Source organism: Oncorhynchus kisutch, linkage group LG3, assembly GCF_002021735.2.
Source record: "Oncorhynchus kisutch isolate 150728-3 linkage group LG3, Okis_V2, whole genome shotgun sequence".
Classification (NCBI taxonomy): Eukaryota; Metazoa; Chordata; class Actinopteri; order Salmoniformes; family Salmonidae; genus Oncorhynchus; species Oncorhynchus kisutch.
Window position 1 is genome coordinate 66,326,633 of NC_034176.2, and position 25,997 is coordinate 66,352,629.

At 45.4% G+C, this 25,997-nt stretch overlaps 1 protein-coding gene across 4 annotated transcripts in view; it reads right to left on the reverse strand.

The window, feature by feature from the left end:
• Positions 1 to 216: 216 nt before the first annotated feature.
• The window catches only part of LOC109874605 (E3 ubiquitin-protein ligase Arkadia), a 50,591-nt gene continuing 24,810 nt past the window's right edge, over positions 217 to 25,997 (reverse strand). Inside the window, exons 3-15 of one of the 4 annotated variants that reach the window (XM_031811268.1) lie at positions 25,380 to 25,506; positions 11,229 to 11,386; positions 7,776 to 7,967; positions 7,292 to 7,644; positions 5,716 to 5,968; positions 4,595 to 4,955; positions 4,318 to 4,443; positions 4,007 to 4,124; positions 3,464 to 3,544; positions 3,171 to 3,266; positions 2,770 to 2,862; positions 2,167 to 2,270; positions 217 to 1,761 (exon numbers count right to left, since the gene is read on the reverse strand). In XM_031811268.1, the coding sequence (XP_031667128.1) occupies positions 1,641 to 1,761; positions 2,167 to 2,270; positions 2,770 to 2,862; positions 3,171 to 3,266; positions 3,464 to 3,544; positions 4,007 to 4,124; positions 4,318 to 4,443; positions 4,595 to 4,955; positions 5,716 to 5,968; positions 7,292 to 7,644; positions 7,776 to 7,967; positions 11,229 to 11,386; positions 25,380 to 25,506 (2,183 nt within the window). In that variant the 3' untranslated portion in view covers positions 217 to 1,640. The remainder of the gene's footprint in view (positions 1,762 to 2,166; positions 2,271 to 2,769; positions 2,863 to 3,170; positions 3,267 to 3,463; positions 3,545 to 4,006; positions 4,125 to 4,317; positions 4,444 to 4,594; positions 4,956 to 5,715; positions 5,969 to 7,291; positions 7,645 to 7,775; positions 7,968 to 11,228; positions 11,387 to 25,379; positions 25,507 to 25,997) is intronic. The other 3 variants (XM_031811274.1, XM_031811282.1, XM_031811292.1) reach the window with 3 other exon arrangements.

Consider the following 25,997-nt stretch of genomic DNA (forward strand, 5'->3'; position numbering starts at 1 on the left):
ACATTATGGTGCATTGAGTATAGGCCACTGACAAAAAATCCAAATGTAATCCATTTTAAATTCAAGCTGGAACACAACATTTGGAAAAAGTCAAGGGGTGTGAATACCAAATGTTACCAATATTTTTTGTTGATAGTAGATCCCTCAACGTGCAGTTGTGAAATATGGACCAACATGCATAGGTGAATGGTAAGACACAAATAAACAGACACAGGAAAGACTTCTAACTTTATTCATATTATTTTAAAACTAATATAAATCCCATGGAATATCATCCTGGTGCCATTAAGTCTATGAATGCATGGATACCTGCCATAAGTACTGCATTCCAACACTCCATTCAAAATTATTATTATTTTCTCCAAAACTCAGCAATCAGAGTGGAAATACATGGCCTCAGCGCACTCTCTTTACAACACTCCTGTCTGTTCTCTCTTGTGCAAGTATATGCAAGTTAGCAAGTCGAGAATAATATTAGTGTTATCTTTTCAATGGCAGCAAAGAGAGATTGCTGCTGCACAGCTACAGAAAGAGAGAGAGAGAGAGAGGGAGTGTGGGTAAGAACAATGATCTGGGTTGTAAGAATAATCAGCTACTTATTTATTATTCTGAGCTGAGCGGTGTATTTCCCTCTGAAAAAAGAAACGGGTATAAACTAAAAGCAAGGATAAACCAATGCCATTCCCAGTTCCAAACAACAGATATCCCCAGGTTGCAGGCTCATGTGAAACTGGTTGCATCTGTGGGCCTGAGATCCCCTTATAGAACCCAGTTTTCCATCTGGGGCCTGTCTGAGGGAGAAATCCAAACAGAACACAGAGACTGTATCCTCAGCAGACCTCAACAATCATTCCATTGAAAAAGAACAGTCAAGAACAGATGTGACATTCATTTTCTTTTTCTCTAAAATACATTAGATGACGTGTGAATGGTGTTTAGTCAAATCAAGGTGGTGCAGGGGAGGTGTAAGACACGCATGTGCATTTTCTGGGAGGTGAAGTGAAGTTTGAGTTTATTCCCACTCTAGAAATACTGGGTGAACACAAATACAGCAGCTGATCAGTTTAACATGATATTTTCCTAATTAAGGAATGTCTTGATTTACCTTCTTAGAAACGTCTTCCACTAGCAAACCACATTGTCTAAACATAAACTAATCAATACAATGATTGGTAAAATGAGTCCTGCAATGTTTTTAAATGGAGGTTGACATTCTACTCCAGTAAAGCAAGGCATTAGGTATATAGAAATGCTTCTTTACTAGAGCAGCTATCCTCACCTGCAAGTTGTTAGGCCATGAGAAGCCCACAATATATGTGCAAAGAAATGCATTGCGAGGAGCCATGCAAAAAAATTAAAATATGACACGAGGAAACAATCAAAAGCTACATAAAAGCTTTATAAATACAATAACATTTTAAATCCTTAATTGAGATGTCAATTCGATCAGTATTGTACTGTGTGATAGATAGCTGGCACTCTAGGCTCAACGCTTCTTTAGCCTGATGTTTTTATTTTCTCATAGTGGATCTGCGCAGGTAATTCATGCCCTCTTTGGTTGACTGCAGTACTGAAGAAAAATTCAAACAATAAACAACAATAAAAGAAAATTCCAACAAAGAGTTGTTAGAAAAACAGCATCAACTCTCAACGGCAGACAACTGCGCCTCGATGTCCACTCTGCAGATGGGGCACTTCTTATTGGTGAGGAGCCATTGGTCCACACACAGTTGATGGAAGAGATGCATACAAGGTAGGCGTCTGTGGAAGAGAGAATATATTGTTAGACATAGACTTTGAATTTCATCTTCATAATGAATGAAATGACAATGGAATGAATAAGGAATTAAATGACAATGAACACAATTAGTTTAATTTGGTTTGTTGAAAAATAGAAACTTAACATTCACACATTACAGTTCTTACATTACACCAACAGAGGGCAGAAACTCACTTGATCACATGAGCACATATGTTGAGCTCCAGAAATGTCCTCTGAGACCAGTCATTTTCAGACACTCAAAGGATTGGCTTTTCTGCTGATTACTATATTTGGGTGTTGAGAAAATCTCCACGGCATATCAAGAGAAAATGTGGGAAAGGAGTGGTCGTTCTCACACAAAAACAGCCCCGCATTAAAACACACACGCTACAGTATAACTGTACCTGACGTCCTCCCCTTCCTCCAGTATTGACAGACAGATGGTGCATTTCTCCTCTGTGTCTTCGTCCGCCCCCTCATCTTCTTCTTGCTTACCATGCAGCTTTCTCTGTTAATGAAAACATTGGAAAACACCATTATAGATACACAGCACCAAAAACAAAGTTCAAACAAAGACCACTCTTATTCACATTATAAAGACGTATTAAACAGGGAAGGCTGAGACCATTTTATGAGGGTTACCGTCAAACACGATAAATATATTCAGGGTTCACAGGCTGTAAACATTACAGGTACAGACCCAACTTGCGAATAAACTATCCTTTATGACTGATAGAGGGCTAACTGTATACAGTACAAGCATTATGAGGGTGAACACATATCCCTATGAGGACAGAGAGAATGGTCATTTTGTCCTGGCTACAAAACATGTCATCCCTATGATCAAGATAATATGGATTTAAAAAATATATATTTAAATAAATATTCCAAAAAATCTCTAAAATGTTTCTACCGCCGAATCCCCTTGGCCCCAACACTACTACCATTAACAACTATAAATGAGCAGAGACATGTTTCCAAATTGAATTTGTTCATTTTTTTCTCACCGAGTCTGAGGTTGCGTGCATATTTTTCCCAATAGTTGCCCATGCTTCAGGGGTTAACTGTTCGTCAATGTCTCGCTCAGTCTCCAACACCTTCTGTATTGGGCAGCAGGTTATTAGGTTACTTATTTAAATACATTTGGAAAACTAGATGGAATCTTTCCCTACAATGTTTTCTAAGGCTGAAACATTGGCTGAAAGGGACACTTTCTAGTTTCTACAGCATCTGATTTAACGATAACATTACATTCATATTTTGAAAGGAGCACAAAATAACCACCGAGTGTGCACTCTGTCCCAGAATAAAATCTTGTGCAGACATGCACAAAATACATCACATCAAACTACATTACATAGGATATGTTCTGAAACACACACACACACTTTTATAGGAGTGCTCTCACCTTTTTGTACTTGTGTGGGTAAGTGCACCTCTCTATGGTTCCCTGAGAGGCCCCTCGGTTCACAGTCCCCAATCTCTCCTCTAAATGCAGCAGATCCTGAGGAAAAGGGCAGGAAAACAACCCAACATGAGACGGTGCCAACTCCGTTCCACACAGCTCATTATCCACAGCCATAACACGCTCTCAGCTCCTTCATAACTAATTACCAGGGCCAGGAGTGTTTCCTCACCACCTAACCTGAGCAGGAAAAACACCAGGCACTAGTTACTAGCTCTTTACTAATCAAGTGTCACCTCATAAGTTCGTCCAAATCCAGTCATTCTGGATGAGATGTAGCGAATGTGCGGGTAGGTTACTTCAGACATGCCAGTGTGCTGTGAGGAAGGAGGCAAAACAATTCCATGGAAATATGTTCACTTCAGTGGAGTACAGTCATTTGTTTCTGTAGGCTACAGTTCATGAAGCACATATAGGGATATATAGCGTTATCAATTAAGTCGGCTGACACTGCTCGACATGGGTATAAATTCCAGCTAGCATTTCCAAAAACTGCATTTTTGATAACCGCAGAAGTCTCACAATTTCATATTTTCGGACATTGTGCATTAACTTTCAACATCTTTTCAAAGGGGCATCCATTGATTTCAGGCAACTGGTTATGTTGAATATGCACGAGAAATGCCATAATTGCCAACGCATTATTCATGTGGCCCAACAAACCATCCCTGAAATAACAGATGTTATAAATAGAGGGCATCATTCATCTAAGCCATACTTCTCATGTATTCTAACGTAGGCACGTGTGCTTAGAGTGAGGGTGCCAGTCGTGCACTCACCATGAAGGGGATGGGGAAGTGGTGCAGTCTTGGGGGAGGGTGGTAGTGGGGCAGGTGAGGGTGCAGGTGTCCTGAAGGATATGGCGCCACGGTCACTCCAGCCTCGATACCCAGCTCCCTACAGAAGAGAACCAGACCAACAACAGTCATCATCAACTCAGACATTGACGTCACATGTACCATTTCAACATTGAAGATGAGTGACTGACTATATCCGTAGTGCACACCAGGCCACATATATGCCGGTAAAAATAAAACTCTTGGCCCTACAAGCAAGGCATTGGCCCTCAACTGCTCTAAATGGTACTGACCACGCAGTCCTCTGCTCAGGTTGGCGTGGGTGGGACGACATGGTCTGGGGCACGTGGATGTGGTGGCCATGGCCGTAGTTGGGGTGCATTCTGTGGGGGTGTGGAGGGGGGCGCTCATGTGCTCGTCTGGAGACAGAGAGAGAGGTTTATCAGAAACACAAGAGGGAAAATACCATAATATTGTCCCTGTAATCAGACAATTGGATGCTACTGTCTGTGCTTGCAGTTGTGTTGCTTCCATCAGACAGGTTGGACCGGGGCCAGAGGCTACACTCACGTGGGGTGTTGCATCATCCTGCGTCTCTGAACCTCCATCCTCTGCAGCATCTCGTGCTGGTGCAGCCTCTGCACAGAGGTCCCCAGTGCGGGCATGTGGTGCTGCAGGGCCTGGTGCTCCGCGGGCAGGTGTTGGGGGGCACTGGAGCCTGTGAGGTGGTGGGCAGGCAGAGGGGCAGGGGGGGGCGGGGGTACGGCGTGGCCAGGGGGGTGGGAAGGCAGGGGCGTGTGGAAGGGATGGACGGGGTGGGGGATGACGTAGTCACCCTGTGGAGTGGGCTGAGGAGGGGGAGGAGGGTTACCATGGGAATGGGGGCAGGTGTTAGAGGGCTGGTGGTGCAGGGAGCGTGCCAGGGGGGCGTCTGGGTGTCAGAGAGACAGAGCGAGAATGGTGGAAGAAAGTTGATAAGTAGTTAGTAACACCTTACCAGATCGCCTTTAAGTCCCCTTCCTAATGATGACACCTGATCATCATCATCATCATCATCAGTGATGACTCTCCTCACTGAAACATGCTGCCTGGCTGGCTGCTCCCTGTGCTGAGCAGGTCTCCCACCTGAGACCCCGGACAGACCCAGCCCCTCTCTCTGTCTGTCTGTCTCGCTCCCTACTGCAGAGAGAAGGGGGCCGGAGCAGGAATGACTGTCTGACGTGACTGAGTGTAGGCACTAGACAGGTGCGCCAACAGTTCCAATTATCCCTCTAAATATGGCCCCACTAGGGAGCACCGCCACACTCCTCATTCCAAACAGAGCTATTCTGAGGAGAATCAGCAATTAACGGGGCCTGTTTGGTAGCACACCCGCAGCACTTAGCACATTAAACATCAGGTGTTTCTCTTAATTACTATTAGCACTGGGTTTCAAGAGTGCTGTTGTCGGCATAATCTTTCATGGTCTGGTGGTAATAGTTACTGTATATATCCTAAAGGCTCACATGTTTAGTACAGTAGTATGCAGGTTCTGCATGGGAATAACACACTATAGTTACTACTGCAGCATTTCATTTTCCTATCAAATCAACACTTAAACAATAGAAACCACACAAATCTAACCCCAAAATAACTTCACCCACCAAAATAAAAGGCCATCTCCCTTTTTGTACAGATGTAGCTCTACTCACAGGAGGGGTGCATGAAGTGCCTACAGGTGGATAGCTGTGGCTGTGGCTGAGGCTGGGCCACCATGGCTGAGCTGAAGGAGTCCACCACTGCACTGGGCTGGCTGGGCCCTGGCCCCGTTGCATTCTGGGAGTTGTAGGCAGCGGGCCGAGACGTGGAGCCTGGACAGCACGGGTCAAAGGCTGAGGTGCCATGGAAACTACCGGAGCCGCTGCTCCGCAAGCCACTGTTGCTCAGGTCCACCGGCAGAGTCTGCTTGGGAGGGGAGAGACAGAGACAGGAGGGTTGGAGAGGAGAGGAGGGAAATGAAAAGGAAAGAATAGGGGTGAGAGATACAGGGAGGGGAGGTATGGAGAGAGTAGAACCAGACTATGATGTTATGGTGCTACTGTCTGACTCTGATCTCTGTAGTGACAGAATATATAACTAACCAGTAAAACACTAAACTAAAACCACAGGGCTTCATGGTCCAGCCAGCACAAAGCACAAGATACAAGTACAAGACAATGGGCTTCACAGTTTAGACTGCAGTAAACCGGCTGAGAAAATGCAATCTAAGAGATGGAGTTTCAAATCATAGTAGCAGCCCTCCCTCGTTGAATTATTCAAATAAATAATCATATTTAGACTGATGCATAAAACATGACTTATTCACCTTATGCAGGCAGTATGTCTCCTTTCTCTGAGCTGTAGCTGAGGGCGGTATCAACATGTAGGCCAAGCCCATCAAAGGGCACAGTATTTTGCCTTACCCATGAAACTACTTCTTCCTTTTCATGGTAGAGACCTGACGGCCCAGTTTTGAATACTTGCCCCAGCCCTGCATGAATTATGTAGGAATCAGAGAGTATCAAGACAGAGAGACGGAGGTCTATGGAGGGAGCCCCTAACCTGACCTGTAGATACAGCCCTCTCAACCCCAACCCAACTCATTACACTTTAACCACACACTGCTCCAGTTTGATGGTAAATAATACAATCCAGCAGCTCCTAACAATTAGCAGAATTTAAATTATTCAGCGGTGAATCTGGCTTCAAGGGAGGCTGCCAGCTAGTTCCTTTGCAAGATACCAGTTATTTGTCTGTTTCAGTTCCTATTCTGTTTTTTCCTTCTTTAATCCTTTTTAATCACCTTGAATCTGATTCATTGGCAGATATTGATGGAGCCGTTTGTTTAGACACACAAAGACTTAGTCAAAGATACATTTGAATGCTATGGTGACATCTCCCAGGGAGAACATGGCTTGCATGGTTTACTAAAACTATAAATGATTCCGAATTTATCTCCAGCTATTGTGGGAGGAAAGGGCAGCCTTCTATCTCCTCAGATTCTATTCATTTAGCCTACTTTTATAGATTTTGGGCAAGAAAGAAAATATGATCAAATACTTTCATGACTTTAAAAAAATCTAATTTTAATATGGAATATATTTATAAAATGTTACTGCTATAAGAAATGCATAAATTCTCTGGTCGATATATTAAAGTTGGGGAAATCAAAAAAAGGAAGCAGAAGTAACAGCCAAACCTCCAATGCTACAACGTAAAAAACAACAGGGTGTTGATGCTCAGGCCTACCTGGTCGTGGTATTGGGTGGAGCTGCTGCTGCTGACCCCTCCCCCTCTGCATGGTGCAGGCAGGGCAGTGGGCCTCTCTAGGGGGCAGCTGGGCTCAGGAAAGGGCAGAGTGGGTGGAGGTGGGTGCTGAGGCACATGGTGATGGTGGTGGTGGAAGTGGTGGGCGTGGCTGTGCTGCTGGGAACCCGGCTGCTGGGGGGGCTGGGCCTGCAGGCAGCTGGAATGGCCCAGGGTCATGTGACCAGGGGAGGGCCCTCCGCAGGGGGAGTGCTGCGGGCAGCAGGAGGGTAACCTGGGCATGGCCGTGCCCCCACTCTCTCCTGCCACGCCGGACGATCCTCTTCTGCTCTCATCTGATAGAGATGGAAAACACCTTTAAGCTTAAATCATTATTCATAGATGACCCAAAGGGAAGATTACTAAACTTATAAAGGCACACAAGGTTGACATCATGGCTTTCTGGAGAGTGTATGGTCTGTCTTACCCTCCGTGCCTGCGGTACCCCTTGGCCCCTGTGCCAGCGTGCTGTCTGGGGCTGGGCCTTGACCAGGGCAGCTGGTGGAGGGGCCTAGGGCATCGTGGGGCTCTGAGGTAGTATAATGAGAGGAGGATGAAGAGGAAGAGCTGACAGTCTGAGGGTGAATGCTGTCAGAGGTGGATGGCACAACAGAGAGATCTGAGATAGGGAAAAGAGACAGGTAAACAGATTTAATAGGTGGGAATTCATTACGTAGCACACATCCATCTCTCTGTGTGTGTGTGTGTGTGTGTGTGTGTGTGTGTGTGTGTGTGTGTGTGTGTGTGTGTGTGTGTGCGTGGCAGGGTTTCCATTAGGAAAATGTGGCGCCGGACATTTGACCGGCAGCATTTTAATTTACCGGACATGTGAGAAATTTACCGGACCCATATGCATTGGGTCCACCCACAGTGCTCAGAATGACAGAAATCACTAACAGAACACGCAAGTCAAGGAAGCAATGATGTGCCGTCCTTCTTACCAAATTCTGATGTGCACTTTAAAGAAGTTAGAATAACTGTCCACATCTACTTTTCCTCAGCCAAAGAAAAGCAAAATCACTAGCCTGTCAATCTACTATCCTCCACAGTAGAACAGTTGACCTATTCAATTGGTCAGCTTGTCGAGAAAGAAATTGCCTGTTCCAAACACTCTGGGATAGTTGTGGGACGATAGATTCCAAATTCATTACAACGAGTAATGTCTAAGCTACATAAATTAAACCTTAAAAAGCAATGAGTCTGATGCAACAGACCAGAACGTTCAGCTTAAAATGTTGATCAACTATTATATGCGCACAATGCAGAAAGCTGCACGGGAATGTTCGTTCAATAACCCAATTAGCGGGAAAACACTTGTCAAAAGGGCACTGCACACGTGATTGCAGAAATTTTGAAAGAGGGGAGATGTAATATGCAACAACTTGTTAATATGACTACGATTGTGCCTTGGAATACTGGACAATTAAAGAAAGTTGATATAAAATAATTGCCACCACGGATATGGTCTGATTTTGGCTCGGCTACTTTGAAGCAAGGTAAGAGATGCCTCATATGTATTAAAACGTTCAGGTTTCAAACAATTAAGTATGTTTTCAAAGTGCATACTGCCTCCAGCTAATTGCAAAGAGGTGTGTGACGCACTGATGAAGTTGTGTTCTTCTGTTGCCTAAGCATTTACTGTTAGAGATGTCTGACAATTTTCCACTCAAAGGCTCTGTATCTGTATGCTGTAGGCGTGTGATAAATAAGATATCCCTACACAACAAATATACACAGCGTGAACAAAACATGCTCTTTCCATGACAGACTGGCCAGGTGAAACCAGGTGAAAACTATGATGTCACTTGTCAAATCCACTTCAAATCAGTGTAGATAAAGGGGAGGAGACAGGTTAAAGAAGGATTTTTAAGCCTTAAGAAATGTGTGCCATTCAGAGAGTGAATGGGCAAGACAAAATATTTAAGTGACTTTGAACGGGGTATAGTAGCAGGAGCACCGGTTTGTGTCAAGAACCGCAACTCTGATGATGGATTTTTCACGATCAGCAGTTTCCCATGTGCATCAAGAATGTTCCACCACCCAAAAGACATCAGGGCCAATTTGACAACTGTGGGAAGCATTGGAGTGAACATGGGCCAGCATCACTGTGGAATGCTTTCGACACCTTCTAGAGTCCATGCCCCGACGCATTATGGCTGTTCTGAGGGCTAAATGGGGTTCCTAATGTTTTGTACACTCTGTAAGCCTACTATACACATGGAAATTTGATCTGCTTTTCTATTTATTTATTTTTTTAAATCGCCCAAAAGCTGGCTATTACCGGCTAACGGAAACCCTGGTGTGTAGACTGGCTGCAGTGCCTTGGCAGCCAGGGAGAAGAAGAGACCTCATTAGCATTCCACAGTGTGAGCTCCATCTGCTTTTCATAGTCACAAATTAATTTCTCCTCCAAAGAAATGCAAATGCACTCATATCTCACACCGCTCTGGTATTCTGTTATCAGTCACACGGTGTGAGACCATAAAGAGAATGCACCAAATTGGTCTTTTAAGTCACACTAATGCTTTGGTCTGGTTTGCTAATGCCTCAGGTTAGAGGGCAAACTGGTCTGGGAAAACATAGCCATTAGCCAGAGATATGCAGGATGTTGGAAAGGTAAAGCCATTACAAAAACAGTCAGTCCACACCTGATATATTCAAATGATAATAAATAGAATTCATAATGTGTTATTCATTTAAATAAATAAAAACAAATGAACAACTAGACAGGGAAACTGAAACAAAGAACCCATTTTTAAAAAGGTGTATATGCAATGGCTTGGGGCTGTCATGAATGTATGAACTGAACTGGAGTAGGCCTATACATCTGGTGAGAATAATGTACGTATATAAATTGGAGATGATTAAATACACAGCTCTTCAATGGACTTTGTCATTCAATGTAGGCTATACTCATCAGGAGTCAGCTGTATATCACCTAAATCCAGAGTGAAACTCTTTACCCACAAAAGCTTTAACATCGCCAGGTGCATTTCATTCCTTGTGCCTAACGCATCCACATTAACAATGAAGAGCTTCTGGCTACTGCTCCAGTGGCTGGCATCACTGTGACATTTTATGATAGGATTGACAGTATGAAACGACATGCATCAGAAGTGCAATGGGTTGATGTGTAAAAGCCAACCAATGAAAGAGCAGACGCTCTCAGGGGCACGGCCCTCCATTTGATGAAAAGATACAGATGAATCATTATTAAAACAGTGCTCGCTTACGGGAACATTTCAAATTGAATTGTGATGACAGGACAATTCTTATTCAAGTTAGCGACAGCCACTCACTCGCAAGTTTGGAGAGATGTGTGGAAGAAGCTAGCTAATCCTATTAAACAATAGAGTGTGAATGAGAGTATTTCATTTGACATGTAATATTTCCCAACTCCCTACGCAGTGTTGAGCTGGATCATGTAAGAAAGCATTAGACTCATCAAAATCCACATTCATATGCTGTGCGACAGTCCGGCTATCGTATGCAGCATCTATGAAAAAGCTGTTCCCCAATGTAAATGATTTTTACACACATAATCACCAGATCTATTTTCTTTCTGCCTCAAGAGTAAACTTGCTTCTCTGTATGTGTGTGTGAGAGAGAGTGAGACACAGACACAGAGAGAGAGAGAGAGTGTATTTGCAACCCTTTGTATGTTGTTCATATAAAAATGACTGTTCCTCTTAAGAGGACAAATGCCTCAGAGGACTACTGTAAACTCGCCTTTGTGTTGAAAGACAAATGAGCCTAGCTTTGAAAGAAAAGACAGTGGAAAAACAGAGGCCTGAGTCTAAGTCTAGGACCTCTATGTGACTGTTACATCATATAGTTCATCTCAGAGTGGTATTGCGGGTCGGCACGTCCTCATGCTCACCATCCTCATCCACTGTGAGGTCCACCACCTCCCCGGCGCTCTGGCGCAGAGGCTGGATGACGGTAGAGAGGCGGTGGCGGCCGCGGGGCTCCTGGGGCCGGTTCTGGGAGCAGCTGGGGCCCCAGTACATCCTGCCATGGCCCCCCACCGAGCGAGGCCTGTGGACACAAACACACAGCCAGTTAGAGAGGAAGGAGAGGAGAGGGGGGTAAACAACCAGATTAAACAAGGCTTCAGTTCAGACTGACTGGGACCACTCTGATAATGCCAGGTGATCTGGACCCTGGGCTACGGTATTGTATCAATTCTATGATATATTGCTGACCACACAGCCCTCTCACTGGAGACCAGTGGTCAGTGGACGAGACCCAGTCCATAGGACTTCATGGAGAAGTGAGAAAATCCAGACAACTCAGCCCAATTTTCCTCCCGAAGCAAATCTCTTGCTTTCCCAGCCTGATCGTCTTTTAAATAAATATATGAACAACAGTTCATTTTATGATGTCATTTATCATGTAGTAAAAGGGAAAGTTGAAGCGTTGTCATTTGGAGACAGGGGACTGTCCACAGTGCTTTTTCTGTGTGTTGAGTCCAAATCAGCTCACTTTAATGGAACACCTGGCTGGAATGTAAATAAGAGCCAGCTGACATGAGCGCAAGCGCTGCAGCTAATTCATAGACAGTCTACACACAGCCGTGCGCATGAGAGACACACACAGCTGTGCAAACCTTTGAGAACCACACAGAAAGATCATGTTTGTATCACACACATGGTTTCATCCACCACACCCACTAAACTCCAAAACAACCTTGTGGAAAACACAATTCAACACACAGAAACACCTCAAACTCATTTAGCCTCATCAACCACGCATATTTGCTCAAGTCACAACCATTGTGCATCATTGACTGCGCTCTCTTTCCTCACTCAATTTTTGCAGTCGTCCTCTCTCCTCATATCACTGCCTCACTCGTTCTTCCTGCCTTCCTCTCTCTCGTGTGATGTGGGAGTCTAGAGAGTGTCAGTGTGCCGTAAAGCAGGATGAGAGGGGGGAGCCTAGGGGATAGAGTGCCTGCCGTAAAGCAGCCTGTCATGGAGACATGGAGAGATGAGGCTGGGGAAGGGAGAGAGAGAGCAGTGAACCAGGCCTGAGGGCCAAGATCAGGCTGAGGGAAGGGGAGAGCCAAGAGCAGAGAGGCCCTTGCTCCTCTCAACAAATGGCTGCTGCTGGAACCTCTAAACCACAGGTTGCATCATTAAAACAATAAGATTACAGACAAGCATGGTGGGCTGCTGCTATTCCAGTGAGACCAGTGTGTGTGTGCGCACAACAATAGCAAGGCCATACACACACACGGCCATGTAGGCCTAAGAAGTCCTTCTAATAAGCAGGCGTGAGTGTCCCCACTCACACCACTCAGCAGAGGAAATGCCATTCTAAGGAAGGCAACAAAAACCTATTAGTGCAACTTCTGATGTTGGGAATGCAGAAAAAAGGAAGAAAAGCCTCCATGGCATGTCCCATGGGGCGGGGCAGTTCACACACACACACACACACACACACACACACACACACACACACACACACACACACACACACACACACACACAGCAGTGAAGGTGGTACACACAGAGAGCCAGTACAGGAGGTGTGGCTTGATTGCACTGTAATTGGCACCTGCTCCTCCTCTCTCCCACCTCAGGGCCCAGGGAGCAGGCTAGCCCACCTCGGGGCCCAGGGAACAGGCTAGCCCACCAGGGACAAGCACCTAATTACCCACAACATAGACCTGGGATTATTTTGTAAATACCTGTTTACCACCGTGGCCTCGGAGGGGTGGAGGTGAGGGGAAAACAGAACACAGTAAACATGAACACTGTGGGAACAGGGGGCTTGGCAGGACCACGGTTTTGCCATCTCCACGCGCACTCTGCCAAATGCCTGAGGGCTTAGAGAGGGCTCGACAGTGGGGTAATGTGGGGCTAAATGCTAGGATGGGATCTATGAACTGTGTACAAACTGGGCTATGGTACGTACGGGGGGGGGGGGGGAGAGAGCAAGACAGAAGTGCAAGCTGCATGTTCTGCACCAAAATCCAAAGCCTCCACTAATGCTGAATTTGGCATCTCTGCACTGTAAAGATCTTTCAGCGGAAAACCGTCATTGCCAACCCTGTCACGCGCGTGGCAAATTGGAGATTCATGTGCTTAGACAAACATTATGTATCACACCTGGTTCAGTCCTCTGAAAAGTTATCTACTTCCCTAAAAGATTCATACTGATAAGAAATACAGTGCCTTGCGAAAGTATTCGGCCCCCTTGAACTTTGCGACCTTTTGCCACATTTCAGGCTTCAAACAAAGATATAAAACTGTATTTTTTTGTGAAGAATCAACAACAAGTGGGACACAATCATGAAGTGGAACGACATTTATTGGATATTTCAAACTTTTTTAACAAATCAAAAACTGAAAAATTGGGCGTGCAAAATTATTCAGCCCCCTTAAGTTAATACTTTGTAGCGCCACCTTTTGCTGCGATTACAGCTGTAAGTCGCTTGGGGTATGTCTCTATCAGTTTTGCACATCGAGAGACTGAAATACTTTCCCATTCCTCCTTGCAAAACAGCTCGAGCTCAGTGAGGTTGGATGGAGAGCATTTGTGAACAGCAGTTTTCAGTTCTTTCCACAGATTCTCGATTCGATTCAGGTCTGGACTTTGACTTGGCCATTCTAACACCTGGATATGTTTATTTTTGAACCATTCCATTGTAGATTTTGCTTTATGTTTTGGATCATTGTCTTGTTGGAAGACAAATCTCCGTCCCAGTCTCAGGTCTTTTGCAGACTCCATCAGGTTTTCTTCCAGAATGGTCCTGTATTTGGCTCCATCCATCTTCCCATCAATTTTAACCATCTTCCCTGTCCCTGCTGAAGAAAAGCAGGCCCAAACCATGATGCTGCCACCACCATGTTTGACAGTGGGGATGGTGTGTGTTCAGGGTGATGAGCTGTGTTGCTTTTACGCCAAACGTTTTGCATTGTTGCCAAAAAGTTCAATTTTGGTTTCATCTGACCAGAGCACCTTCTTCCACATGTTTGATGTGTCTCCCAGGTGGCTTGTGGCAAACTTTAAACGACACTTTTTATGGATATCTTTAAGAAATGGCTTTCTTCTTGCCACTCTTCCATAAAGGCCAGATTTGTGCAATATACGACTGATTGTTGTCCTATGGACAGAGTCTCCCACCTCAGAGGTAGATCTCTGCAGTTCATCCAGAGTGATCATGGGCCTCTTGGCTGCATCTCTGATCAGTCTTCTCCTTGTATGAGCTGAAAGTTTAGAGGGACGGCCAGGTATTGGTAGATTTGCAGTGGTCTGATACTCCTTCCATTTCAATATTATCGCTTGCACAGTGCTCCTTGGGATGTTTAAAGCTTGGGAAATCTTTTTCACAACAGTATCTCGGACCTGCCTGGTGTGTTCCTTGTTCTTCATGATGCTCTCTGCGCTTTTAACGGACCCCTGAGACTATCACAGTGCAGGTGCATTTATACAGAGTCTTGATTACACACAGGTGGATTGTATTTATCATCATTAGTCATTTAGGTCAACATTGGATCATTCAGAGATCCTCACTGAACTTCTGGAGAGAGTTTGCTGCACTGAAAGTAAAGGGGCTGAATAATTTTGCACGCCCAATTTTTCGGTTTTTGATTTGTTCAAAAAGTTTGAAATATCCAATAAATGTCGTTCCACTTCATGATTGTGTCCCACTTGTTGTTGATTCTTCACAAAAAAATACAGTTTTATATCTTTATGTTTGAAGCCTGAAATGTGGCAAAAGGTCGCAAAGTTCAAGGGGGCCGAATACCTTCGCAAGGCAGTGTATATGTTTTGTGGAATTAGCACAGATTGTCTGTATGTTTATTTCATTTCATGTACAGTGTAGAATGGAGATAATCATCTATAACGTTTTTCTTAGCACATGCCCCCAAGTTCAGTCTCTATAGTAGAGGAATGCTTGTCATTTCAGATTATACTTTTGGTGACGTGGATCATAGTTACAGTGTATCAGGTTGCGTGATCCTCGTAATGTTAACGCGGAAATACAACTAACGGGACGCAGAATTAAATGTATATCACACTCGCACAAATGCGACCAGTTATTTTCGTGTTTGCATTTCTTTCACTAGCAAATGAACTGCTGGCACTTTAGAGCCCACTGAATGTCCATCTTATGTTCGCTAACGTTAACTTGAAACAATTAGTGTTAACCTTTCCACAACACACGGAGTCGAAAAGGGATTTGTCCACGTGTTTCACATACAGCTGACAGTCGGCAAACTCAGCATCACAACAAACAGGAGGCGGGGCAGACACGGGGTAGCTACGTCCAATAATGATGTATTCATCTCCATGTCCGTTGACACAAACTCTGTACATGTATGTGTGTTGCAGCTCGAGAATCGGGATGTCTGCATCACTCATCCTGGTGCCCTTTGACCTCTACACCCAGTACTCCTTGCTACACCTCCCCCTTCAGAAACGGCCCTTCTCTGCATTCTCCTGCAAGCCAGGGCATCTCTGGGAGGTGCAGGCAGCGATGGGGAGATAAAACACACACACACACTAACTAGCTACACTCTGTTCATTCACTTCCCGGAAATACCTAGGGAGAATATCGTCAACCTAGCATGAAGAGAGAGGGAGAGAAGGAAGATAGAGGGAGAGAGAGAGCCATGGGAGGGACGGAGATCAATGGAGAGAGATAGATAGAGAGCGAAGGGAGTGAGGGATATCTACAGGGAGAGAGAGAGGGAGCGATACAGCAAAAGAGTGGAGGGAGGAAGAGTGATAGAGCAAGTGAGGGCGCGCCAGAGAGAGGAGGGGGATGGAGAGAGGGGGAGAGAGAGCAATGCTTATGTAAACCCATCTGTATCACACTCCAAATACTTACAAGTTCTCAGAAAAATACAGCCTTCTATTTCTTAGAGGGCCCTTACTGATCTCTTCCCCTCCCCCTTACTGATCTCTTCCCCTCCCCCTTACTGAGCTCTTCTCTTGCCCCCCATACTGATCTCTTCCCCTCCCCTTACTGATCTCTTCTCTTGCCCCCTTACTGATCTCTTCCCTTCTCCCCCCTATACGGATCTCTTCTCTTGCCCCCCCCTTACTGATCTCTCCCCCCCCCTTACTGATCTCTTCTCTTGCCCCCCCTTACTGATCTCTTCTCTTCTCCCCCCTTACTGATCTCTTCTCTTGCTCCCCCCTTACTGAGCTCTTCTCTTGCCCCCCCTTACTGAGCTCTTCTCTTGCCCCCCCTTACTGAGCTCTTCTCTTGCCCCCCCTTACTGATCTCTTCTCTTGCCCCCCCTTACTGAGCTCTTCTCTTGCCCCCCCTTACTGATCTCTTCTCCCCCCCTTACTGATCTACTGATCTCTTCTCTTGCCCCCCCTTACTGAGCTCTTCTCTTGCCCCCCCTTACTGAGCTCTTCTCTTCTCCCTCCTATACAGATCTTTTCTCTTGCCCCGCCCCCCCTTACTGATCTCTTCTCTTGCCCCCTTACTGATCTCTTCTCTTGCCCCCCCTTACCGATCTCTTCTCCCCTCTTGCCCCCCCTTACTGATCTCTTCTCCCCCCCCCCTTACTGATCTACTGATCTCTTCTCTTGCCCCCCCTTACTGATCTCTTCTATTGCCCCCCCTTACTGATCTATTTTCTTGCCCCCCCTTACTGAGCTCTTCTCTTGCCCCCCCTTACTGAGCTCTTCTCTTGCCCACCCTTACTGAGCTCTTCTCCCCCCCCCCCCCTTACTGATCTACTGATCTCTTCTCTTGCCCCCCCTTACTGATCTCTTCTCTTGCCCCCCTTACTGATCTCTTCTCTTGCCCCCCCTTACTGAGCTCTTCTCTTCTCCCTCCTATACAGATCTCTTCTCTTGCCCCCCTTACTGATCTCTTCTCCCCCCCCTTACTGATCTACTGATATCTTCTCTTGCCCCCCCTTACTGAGCTCTTCTCTTGCCCCCCCTTACTGATCTCTTCTCTTGACCCCCTTACTGAGCTCTTCTCCCTCCTATACAGAGCTCTTCTCTTGCCCCCCCTTACTGAGCTCTTCTCTTCTCCCTCCTATACAGATCTTTTCTCTTGCCCCGCCCCCCCTTACTGATCTCTTCTCTTGCCCCCTTACTGATCTCTTCTCTTGCCCCCCCTTACCGATCTCTTCTCCCCTCTTGCCCCCCCTTACTGATCTCTTCTCCCCCCCCCTTACTGATCTACTGATCTCTTCTCTTGCCCCCCCTTAATGATCTCTTCTCTTGCCCCCCCTTACTGATCTATTTTCTTGCCCCCCCTTACTGAGCTCTTCTCTTGCCCCCCCTTACTGAGCTCTTCTCTTGCCCACCCTTACTGAGCTCTTCTCCCCCCCCCTTACTGATCTACTGATCTCTTCTCTTGCCCCCCCTTACTGATCTCTTCTCTTGCCCCCCCTTACTGAGCTCTTCTCTTCTCCCTCCTATACAGATCTCTTCTCTTGCCCCCCCTTACTGATCTCTTCTCTTATCTTGCCCCCCTTACTGATCTCTTCCCCCCCCCCCTTACTGATCTACTGATATCTTCTCTTGCCCCCCCTTACTGAGCTCTTCTCCCTCCTATACAGATCTCTTCTCTTGCCCCCCCTTACTGATCTCTTCTCTTCTCTTGCCCCCCTTACTGATCTCTTCTCTTATCTTGCCCCCCTTACTGATCTCTTCTCCCCCCCCTTACTGATCTACTGATCTCTTCTCTTGCCCCCCCTTACTGAGCTCTTCTCTTGCCCCCCCTTACTGATCTCTTCTCTTGCCCCCCCTTACTGAGCTCTTCTCCCTCCTATACAGATCTCCTCTCTTGCCCCCCCTTACTGATCTCTTCTCTTCTCTTGCCCCCCTTACTGATCTCTTCTCCCCCCCTTACTGATCTACTGATCTCTTCTCTTGCCCCCCCCTTACCGATCTCTTCTCTTGCCCCCCCTTACTGAGCTCTTCTCTTCTCCCTCCTATACAGATCTCTTCTCTTGCCCCCCCTTACTGATCTCTTCTCTTCTCTTGCCCCCCTTACTGATCTCTTCTCCCCCCCCCCTTACTGATCTACTGATCTCTTCTCTTGCCCCCCCTTACTGATCTCTTCTCTTGCCCCCCCTTACTGATCTCTTCTCTTCTCTTGCCCCCCTTACTGATCTCTTCTCCCCCCCTTACTGATCTACTGATCTCTTCTCTTGCCCCCCCCTTACTGATCTCTTCTCTTGCCCCCCCTTACTGAGCTCTTCTCTTGACCCCCCTTACTGAGCTCTTCTCTTCTCCCTCCTATACAGATCTCTTCTCTTGCCCCCCCCCCCCCGCTTACTGATCTCTTCTCTTCTCTTGCCCCCCTTACTGATCTCTTCTCCCCCCCCTTACTGATCTACTGATCTCTTCTCTTGCCCCCCCTTACTGAGCTCTTCTCTTCTCCCTCCTATACAGATCTCTTCTCTTGCCCCCCTTACTGATCTCTTCTCCCCCCCCTTACTGATCTACTGATCTCTTCTCTTGCCCCCCCTTACTGATCTCTTCTCTTGCCCCCCCTTACTGAGCTCTTCTCTTGCCCCCCCTTACTGAGCTCTTCTCTTCTCCCTCCTATACAGATCTCTTCTCTTGCCCCCCCCCCCTTACCGATCTCTTCTCTTCTCTTGCCCCCCTTACTGATCTCTTCTCCCCCCCCTTACTGATCTACTGATCTCTTCTCTTGCCCCCCCTTACTGAGCTCTTCTCTTGCCCCCCCTTACTGAGCTCTTCTCTTCTCCCTCCTATACAGATCTCTTCCCACATTAATGTTTCTGAAAAGGCCAGGCACATTTAGCCTCATCAACTCCTGGATAATGCCGTTTAAAATACGTCACAGTGCACAACCTGACTAAATCTACAGAGGAGCACTGTCAGGGTAGAATCAATCACAGGCAAGCTAATCGCGTGTCTGTGGGACAGAGGGAACATGGGAGAAATTAACAGGGCCACTAAAGCTCCAGTCAGTCAAGCGGGTTAAATTCTCCATTGGGGTTCCAGACCTGCAGAATGGGCTCACTGAGATGGTGAGCCCAGAGAGAGTGGTCAGATGAGCTGGCCTCTGGAAGAGGGGCTTGGCTTCACTGCTAAAAACAACCAGAGGCATGTGGCCTGCTCCCCAGTGCAGCTCTTCTCTGGGTATGTTATGCACTATGCAGAGCTATAGAGAGACTGTCTGGCCCCCTGCTATTCCACTCCACAGCAGCCTGAACTGGTCTCTAAACCTGTTCTTTAACCGCTCATCCACGCTACTAAACAACAGTATGTTATTACTCTTGTTCCTCTTCGCGCGCGCACACACACACACACACACACACACACACACACACACACACACACACACACACACACACACACACACACACACACACACACACACACACACACACACACACACACACACACACACACACACACACACACACACACGACCTTGGACCCAGGTCATTCATTTCCCTGAGATTTTAAGATTTGATGCTATTAACCCCCTCCCCCTGCCTAGAAACCCCCCCGGCTTTCCCTCACTCCCTGCATTCCACTCACAGTACACACACAGAGAGCTGGGAGCCTGGAGATGAGTCACGTCAACGGTCAGAGCCTGAGAGAGAAAGCGCCACCAACTGACCTTAGGTTTCACACAGAGGGTCCCATTCTGGGAACAGCCAGACACTACTCAACACTTCATTGCACTGCCCTACATACAGAACAAATATCCTACATCTAAAAACCCACCCTTGAAAACAACATGATCATGTTCCTTGCAGACAGTAAATGTATTATATGATAGATACTGTAGGTCAATATGGGATAATATCATAGGACTCTAACTGGTCAGATATGGAGTTGCCTATTTTAGGGTTGTTTGTAGAGTGTGGAGGGGGCTCCTCTCATCCTGATAATAATGGGAAGTGATGCCACATGACTGGTCATACCAGAGAGACAGAGGCTTCTAGAACCTTCTCTGGCCCCAACGGGCCTGTTTAGACAGAACACTCCATGACATGGCTGTGCTGTGTACCTCCTCTCTAGCCATCATAGAGGAGGCCATATTTGGCTGATTATCTTCCTGAAAGCATAATGACCGGGAATGACAAAACATAAGCTTATGGCTAACAATGCTAGCATGCTATGGATTACATTAGTAAGGAGCATAATTACACAAGGTGGATTAGCTAGCTAGTAAAGAGTATACAGCGCCAGGAACCAAACAATCCCCTAACATGCAAATGAATGAGACGGCCTCATTAAGTTTGCATCCATGTAGCCAGCTGAGTATTTACTGAAGCAAATTAGTGATTCATTCAAGGACACAGCAGCTGGAAAGCTCACCTGGGATTACTAGCAGTCTCTATCTCCTCTCTAATCAGCCATCCATTACCCAGATAAATAAGCTTGACTACCTTACTTACAACCTGAACATCTGCATGTCATTCAGATGAAATGGAAAAAACATGAAAATGCACTGGGCTCATTGGGCTGGCCACTCCTGATATCTTTAGACCAATGCTATGCTTTGTGCACATCTAGTGATTGGTGACAGGCACAGGGTTGAGAGAATTTGCCTATTCAGTAAACCTCCACAATGTTGCTTGTTGAAGTATTTTAAAGTGTCAAAACAGTGTTTTGACCTGCAATGGGATAAAAAGGATACATAAAATCACCTATGTAGGTTTATTTTGTTTACTTTACACCCCAGATAGCTAGCCATTACATACAAGCAGGGGCGACCCCTCATTCAGGGCGGTTTTGAGCTCCACCTGTTCTGCTTTTTTGTTGTGCCTGTTTTGCATGTTATTTTGGCATTAATACGTGTCACGTATCAGTTCACAAACAACGTAAAAAACTAAAATATAATGGAGTTAATAAACCGGCATACAAAGTTGGTCTCTTTTTTGCTTTCTTGAGTAGGGCAGTTCCAAAATGCAGGGGTTTCAGCCTAGCTCAGTGGTTTCTGTGGTGGTGGGGCAGCCAGAGAAAAATACGGAGCTAAGGGGTTGGTAGTGTTCTCAAGTTGCACCGTGATTGGCTCAGTGTTCTGTCACATATGGGGAAACTAGATTAAAAAATATATATATTAAACCTTTACTTAACTAGGCAAGTTAGTTAAGAACAAATTCTTATTTACAATGACAGCCTACATCACTGCAAAATCTACGCGTAGAGCTCGAAAATTCAAGCCCCTTGGGTGCTGCCATAGAATCACATTAGAAGATGTGTCCATCCAAGAAAGATTAAGGTCATTGGCCACAGATAAAATGACTTCAAATCACGTTATAGCTACAGTAGCTTTGATTGGAGTGATCATGTCAACATCTTACTTTCAAAATATTAGCTAGCAGTCATCATCATGAATCAAGTCGACAATCTACTGACAAATCCTTGTCATATGAAGAGAAATAATAAAAGAGAAATTATAGATAAAACGTATCGGTGCTCATCATGACATAAACATTACACAACAACTTGGAAATCGCAAATCGCCGTGCTCAAAACAAATGGGAAATCTCAGACTTCAATGAGTTCAAGACAACTGGGAACTCTGAAGAAAACAAGCTCCAACTGGGAAAATAGTTTTTGAATGGTCATCCAACTCACAATTGCAAGTTGGGAACTCGGGCCTATTTCTAGAGCTCCGGCGTCATCATGATTCGCCCTTGTTAATTTCAGAGTTCCCAGTTGTCTTGAAGGCACCATAAATCCAGAGAATGCCAGACTGATTCGAGTTTGATGCCAAAATTTGCCCACAAAAGACCACCGAGCCACCTTCCTGTTCAAGTGAGCACAGTAGAACAAGGGGAGTCCAAAGATTTCTTGTATGCTGCTGCATAAATGTAACATGCCAGGGAGATATGTATACTGTAGCTAAGAAAGTAATATTAAGAGTATGTTGTGTAGTTAACTGTTAGTAGCCCACGTGCCTCACCCTAATAAATGTAATCTATTTTCACCTCTTAAATTTTGCCTACTGTTCTGACTTGGTGGTGCCTATAACCTGTTTTAGAGAAATGCAATCAAATAATATATAGCTTTCATTGTCTGCCTATATGCCCCTTTATTTATCCTACAGTTCTGACTTGGTGTACAGGGAGAATACCATAAGAACAGCCCATTTCAAAAGTGCTAAAAAAATAGTTGTATTGAAAACGTCTGTCCTAACTCGCTCGTTAGTGTCTTAATCGAAATAACACATTGCCTCATCCGCACGTCGTCCCCTTACGCCATAGTTTGTACATCTCAATTGGCAGTAGTAAGCACATTTCTTTAAGCAAGTCAGCCATATCAGCTATGTTTTTTGAAAGTCAGTAAATTAGGCTGAATGAACTGTTTTGCTGCCTGACAAGGCTCCGCTGATAGCCAGGTGTAGCAGTGGTAAGGTGTTGGGACTGCTGTTGGGACAGCTTTATGTACAGTGCATTTGCAAAGTATTCAGACCCCTCAACTTTCCCCACATTTTGTTACGTTAAACTTTTAAAAAAAATTGTTTAAAAAATAATCCTCATCACACAATACCCCATAATGACAAAACAACGTTTTTTTTTGAAATTCTTGCAAATGTATAAAAAAATAATATCACATTTACATAAGTATTCAGACCCTTTACCTTTGGCAGCAATTACATCCTTGAGTCTTCTTGGGTATGACGCTACAAGCTTGGCACACCTGTATTTGGGGAGATTCTCCCATTCTTCTCTGCAGATCCTCTCAAGCTCTGTCACATTGGATGGGGAGCGTCGCTGCACAGCTATTTTCAGGCCTCTCCAGAGATGTTCGATCAGGTTCAAGTCCGGGATCTGGACATTCAGAGACTTGTCCCAAAGCTACTCCTGTGTTGTCTTGGCTGTGAGCTTAGGGTTGTTGTCCTGTTGGAAGGTAAACCTTTGCCCCAGTCTGAAGTCCTGAGCACTCTGGAGCAGGTTTCGCCGTAGGGATCGTGGCAGGTTTCCTCCAGACATGCTGCTTGGCATTCAGGCCAAAGAGTTCAATATTGGTTTCATCAGACAGGGAATCTTGTTTCTCATGGTCTGAGAGTCCTTTAGGTGCCTTTTGGCAAACTCCAAGTGGGCTGTCATGTGCCTTTTACTGAGGAGTGGCTTCCGTCTGGCCACTCTACCATAAAGGCTTGATTGGTGGAGTGCTGCAGAGATGGTTATCCTTCTGGAAGGTTCTCCCATCTCCACAGAGGAATTCAGGAGCTCTGTCAGAGTGACCATCAGGTTTTTGGTCACCTTCCTGACCAAGGCCCTCCAATCAATTTAATTTACCACAGGTGGAATCCAATGAAGTTGTAGAAACATCTCAAGGATGATCAATGGAAATAAGATGCACCTGAGCTCAATTTTGGCTCTCATAGCAAAGGGTCTGAATACTTATATAAATAAGGCATCTGTTTTTTTTTTTTTTTTTTTATAAATTTGCAAAAAATTCTAAAAACCTGTTTTCGCTTTGTCATTATGGGGTATTGTGCGTATATTAATTTAATTTTTTTTGAATCGATTTTAGAATAAGGCTGTAACGTAACATTTGGAAAAAGTAAAAGGGTCTGAATACTTTCCCGAAAGCACTGTAGGCCCTAACAGTTTGTGGGCACCGTTTGTCACCGTTACAGTGCAATAAATGTATTGTTTAGTGTTGTGGCATGTATAAAATGTTTTATACAAGATAAACGCTACAGTAACTGAAACTGACCATTTGATTGCTGGAGCAGAATTTCTGCTAATTTGTCTCATAAGAGACGAGGCATATCACAAACAGAGAGCAATTCATTTGGGTTGACAGAGCGACTTTGCTGGCAGGAGTGAAATTCACAGGCCTTGCTATTTCTGGCAGCAGAGGGTGAGATAATGGAATCAAGCTGGTGTAAATGAGTCTCAGTGCTATGCACCAAGACACCTCAATAACAATTAAAGAAATGAGAGGGGTTCAAGGAGAGAAGGGTAGAGAAAGTAGAGGGGAGACAAGTAGAAACAGAATAAACTCAGAGAGGAACACCACTATATCAGCTCAACAGCACCGATATACTGTAGCATAGCGCTCTCACACTGGCACTGCTGTAAAATCCCAATGCATGAGATCAACTCTCCTCAGGTCATGGCAGAGAGCATTTTCAGAAGACATCCCACAAGAGTCAGATAGAGAAATCATGTAGGCCTAGGTCTATGTGGAAAGACTACACTCTGGGTACCCACTTCACAAAGCCTGCCAAAAGCCCTGGTAACCTGTAACCAGCTGGCATTTATTTCCCATGTTTTAGTAATATCAGTTCAGGAGAGCATGCTGCGAGAAGAAAAGCAAATCCACCTGGATCTAATGTCCTGGTTCTCTAGATCAGAGACTGTACCAGAGAGATGAACTGAACCTGCAGTTCCCTGACAGGGGCATCAGAGGTAACTGGACCATGAATCAGAGTTAACTGAGGGTCAGATGAAAATGCCCTGGGGGGAGAGAGGGGCTCTCGTTAGATTGTTGATGGAGGATGGGGAGATAGCTTGTGTATTACTGTATGGAAGCCTTGCCCTTGAAGAAGACAGCGATAGCAACAGCTGGGAGAGTGGTGGAATGCCAGTGCAATGCTGCAGCCTGCTAGCTTCATGGCCAATCCCAGATGAGCATTATCTCTCCTGCCACAGCGATACCAGCAACTTCTCCATAGGGGCCAAATAGCACTTGGAGAGCCTACACTGCATTTCTGTATCCTGGAAAAACACTACCACAGCCCAATGTGGCAGTCTCAGAAAATGTTATGACACTTGATGAGAAGCCAGTGCCCAGCGAGCCTCTATTAGACACACCACAGTTGACTGTGATTATATCGTCAGAGCCACGAGGATAAAGTACTGTCAATACTGCAGGGCCAGGCTGTCTCAGGACACAAATGAAGGCCAGTGCCATTTAGATTACTTTCAGATCTTAAAGATGGGGGGAAAAATTGAGGTGGATGTTTTTTCTCCCGAGAGAGAGAATTTCATAGCCAAAGTACTTTACCATCTTACTTCCTTCGATTTTCCACTGTGGTTCATTAGCTCTGTACAGCGTTGATCTCCTCAGAGAGGAGACAGGGGAAGGTGCTCACCTGAAGCCATCTCCCACGTTGACTATCTCCACCTCGCTGTCGGTGGAGGTGACGTTGATCTCCTCGCTGGCTGGGACAGGGGGTGCAGGGCTCGCCTCGATCACCACCACGTCTTCATCCAGAGAAACTGGAACACAACACAGTCAAATCAAATGTTATTAAAATGACTTGCGCCGAATACAACTGGTGTAGACTATATTGTGAAATGCTTGCTTACGAACCTTTCCAATTGATGCAGACTAAAATATATGTACATTTTTTAAAACTAAGACAAGAGGAATAAAATAAAATACACAAGAATGGAACTATACACAGGGAGTACCAGTACCAGATCAATGTGCAGGGGTACCAGGTACATGAGGTAGATACACTACATATACAGAAGTATGTGGACACCCCTTCAAATTAGTGGATTCAGCCACACCTGTTGCTGACCAGTGTATAAAATCGAGCACACAACCATGCAATATTTTTTAAATTATTTAGTTAACAAGGCATGTCAGTAAAGAACAAATTATTATTTTAAGATGACGGCCTATTTTACAACGCTGGGCCGATTGTGTGCCGCCCTATGGTACTTCCAATCACGGCTGGTTGTGATACAGCCTGGAATTGAAT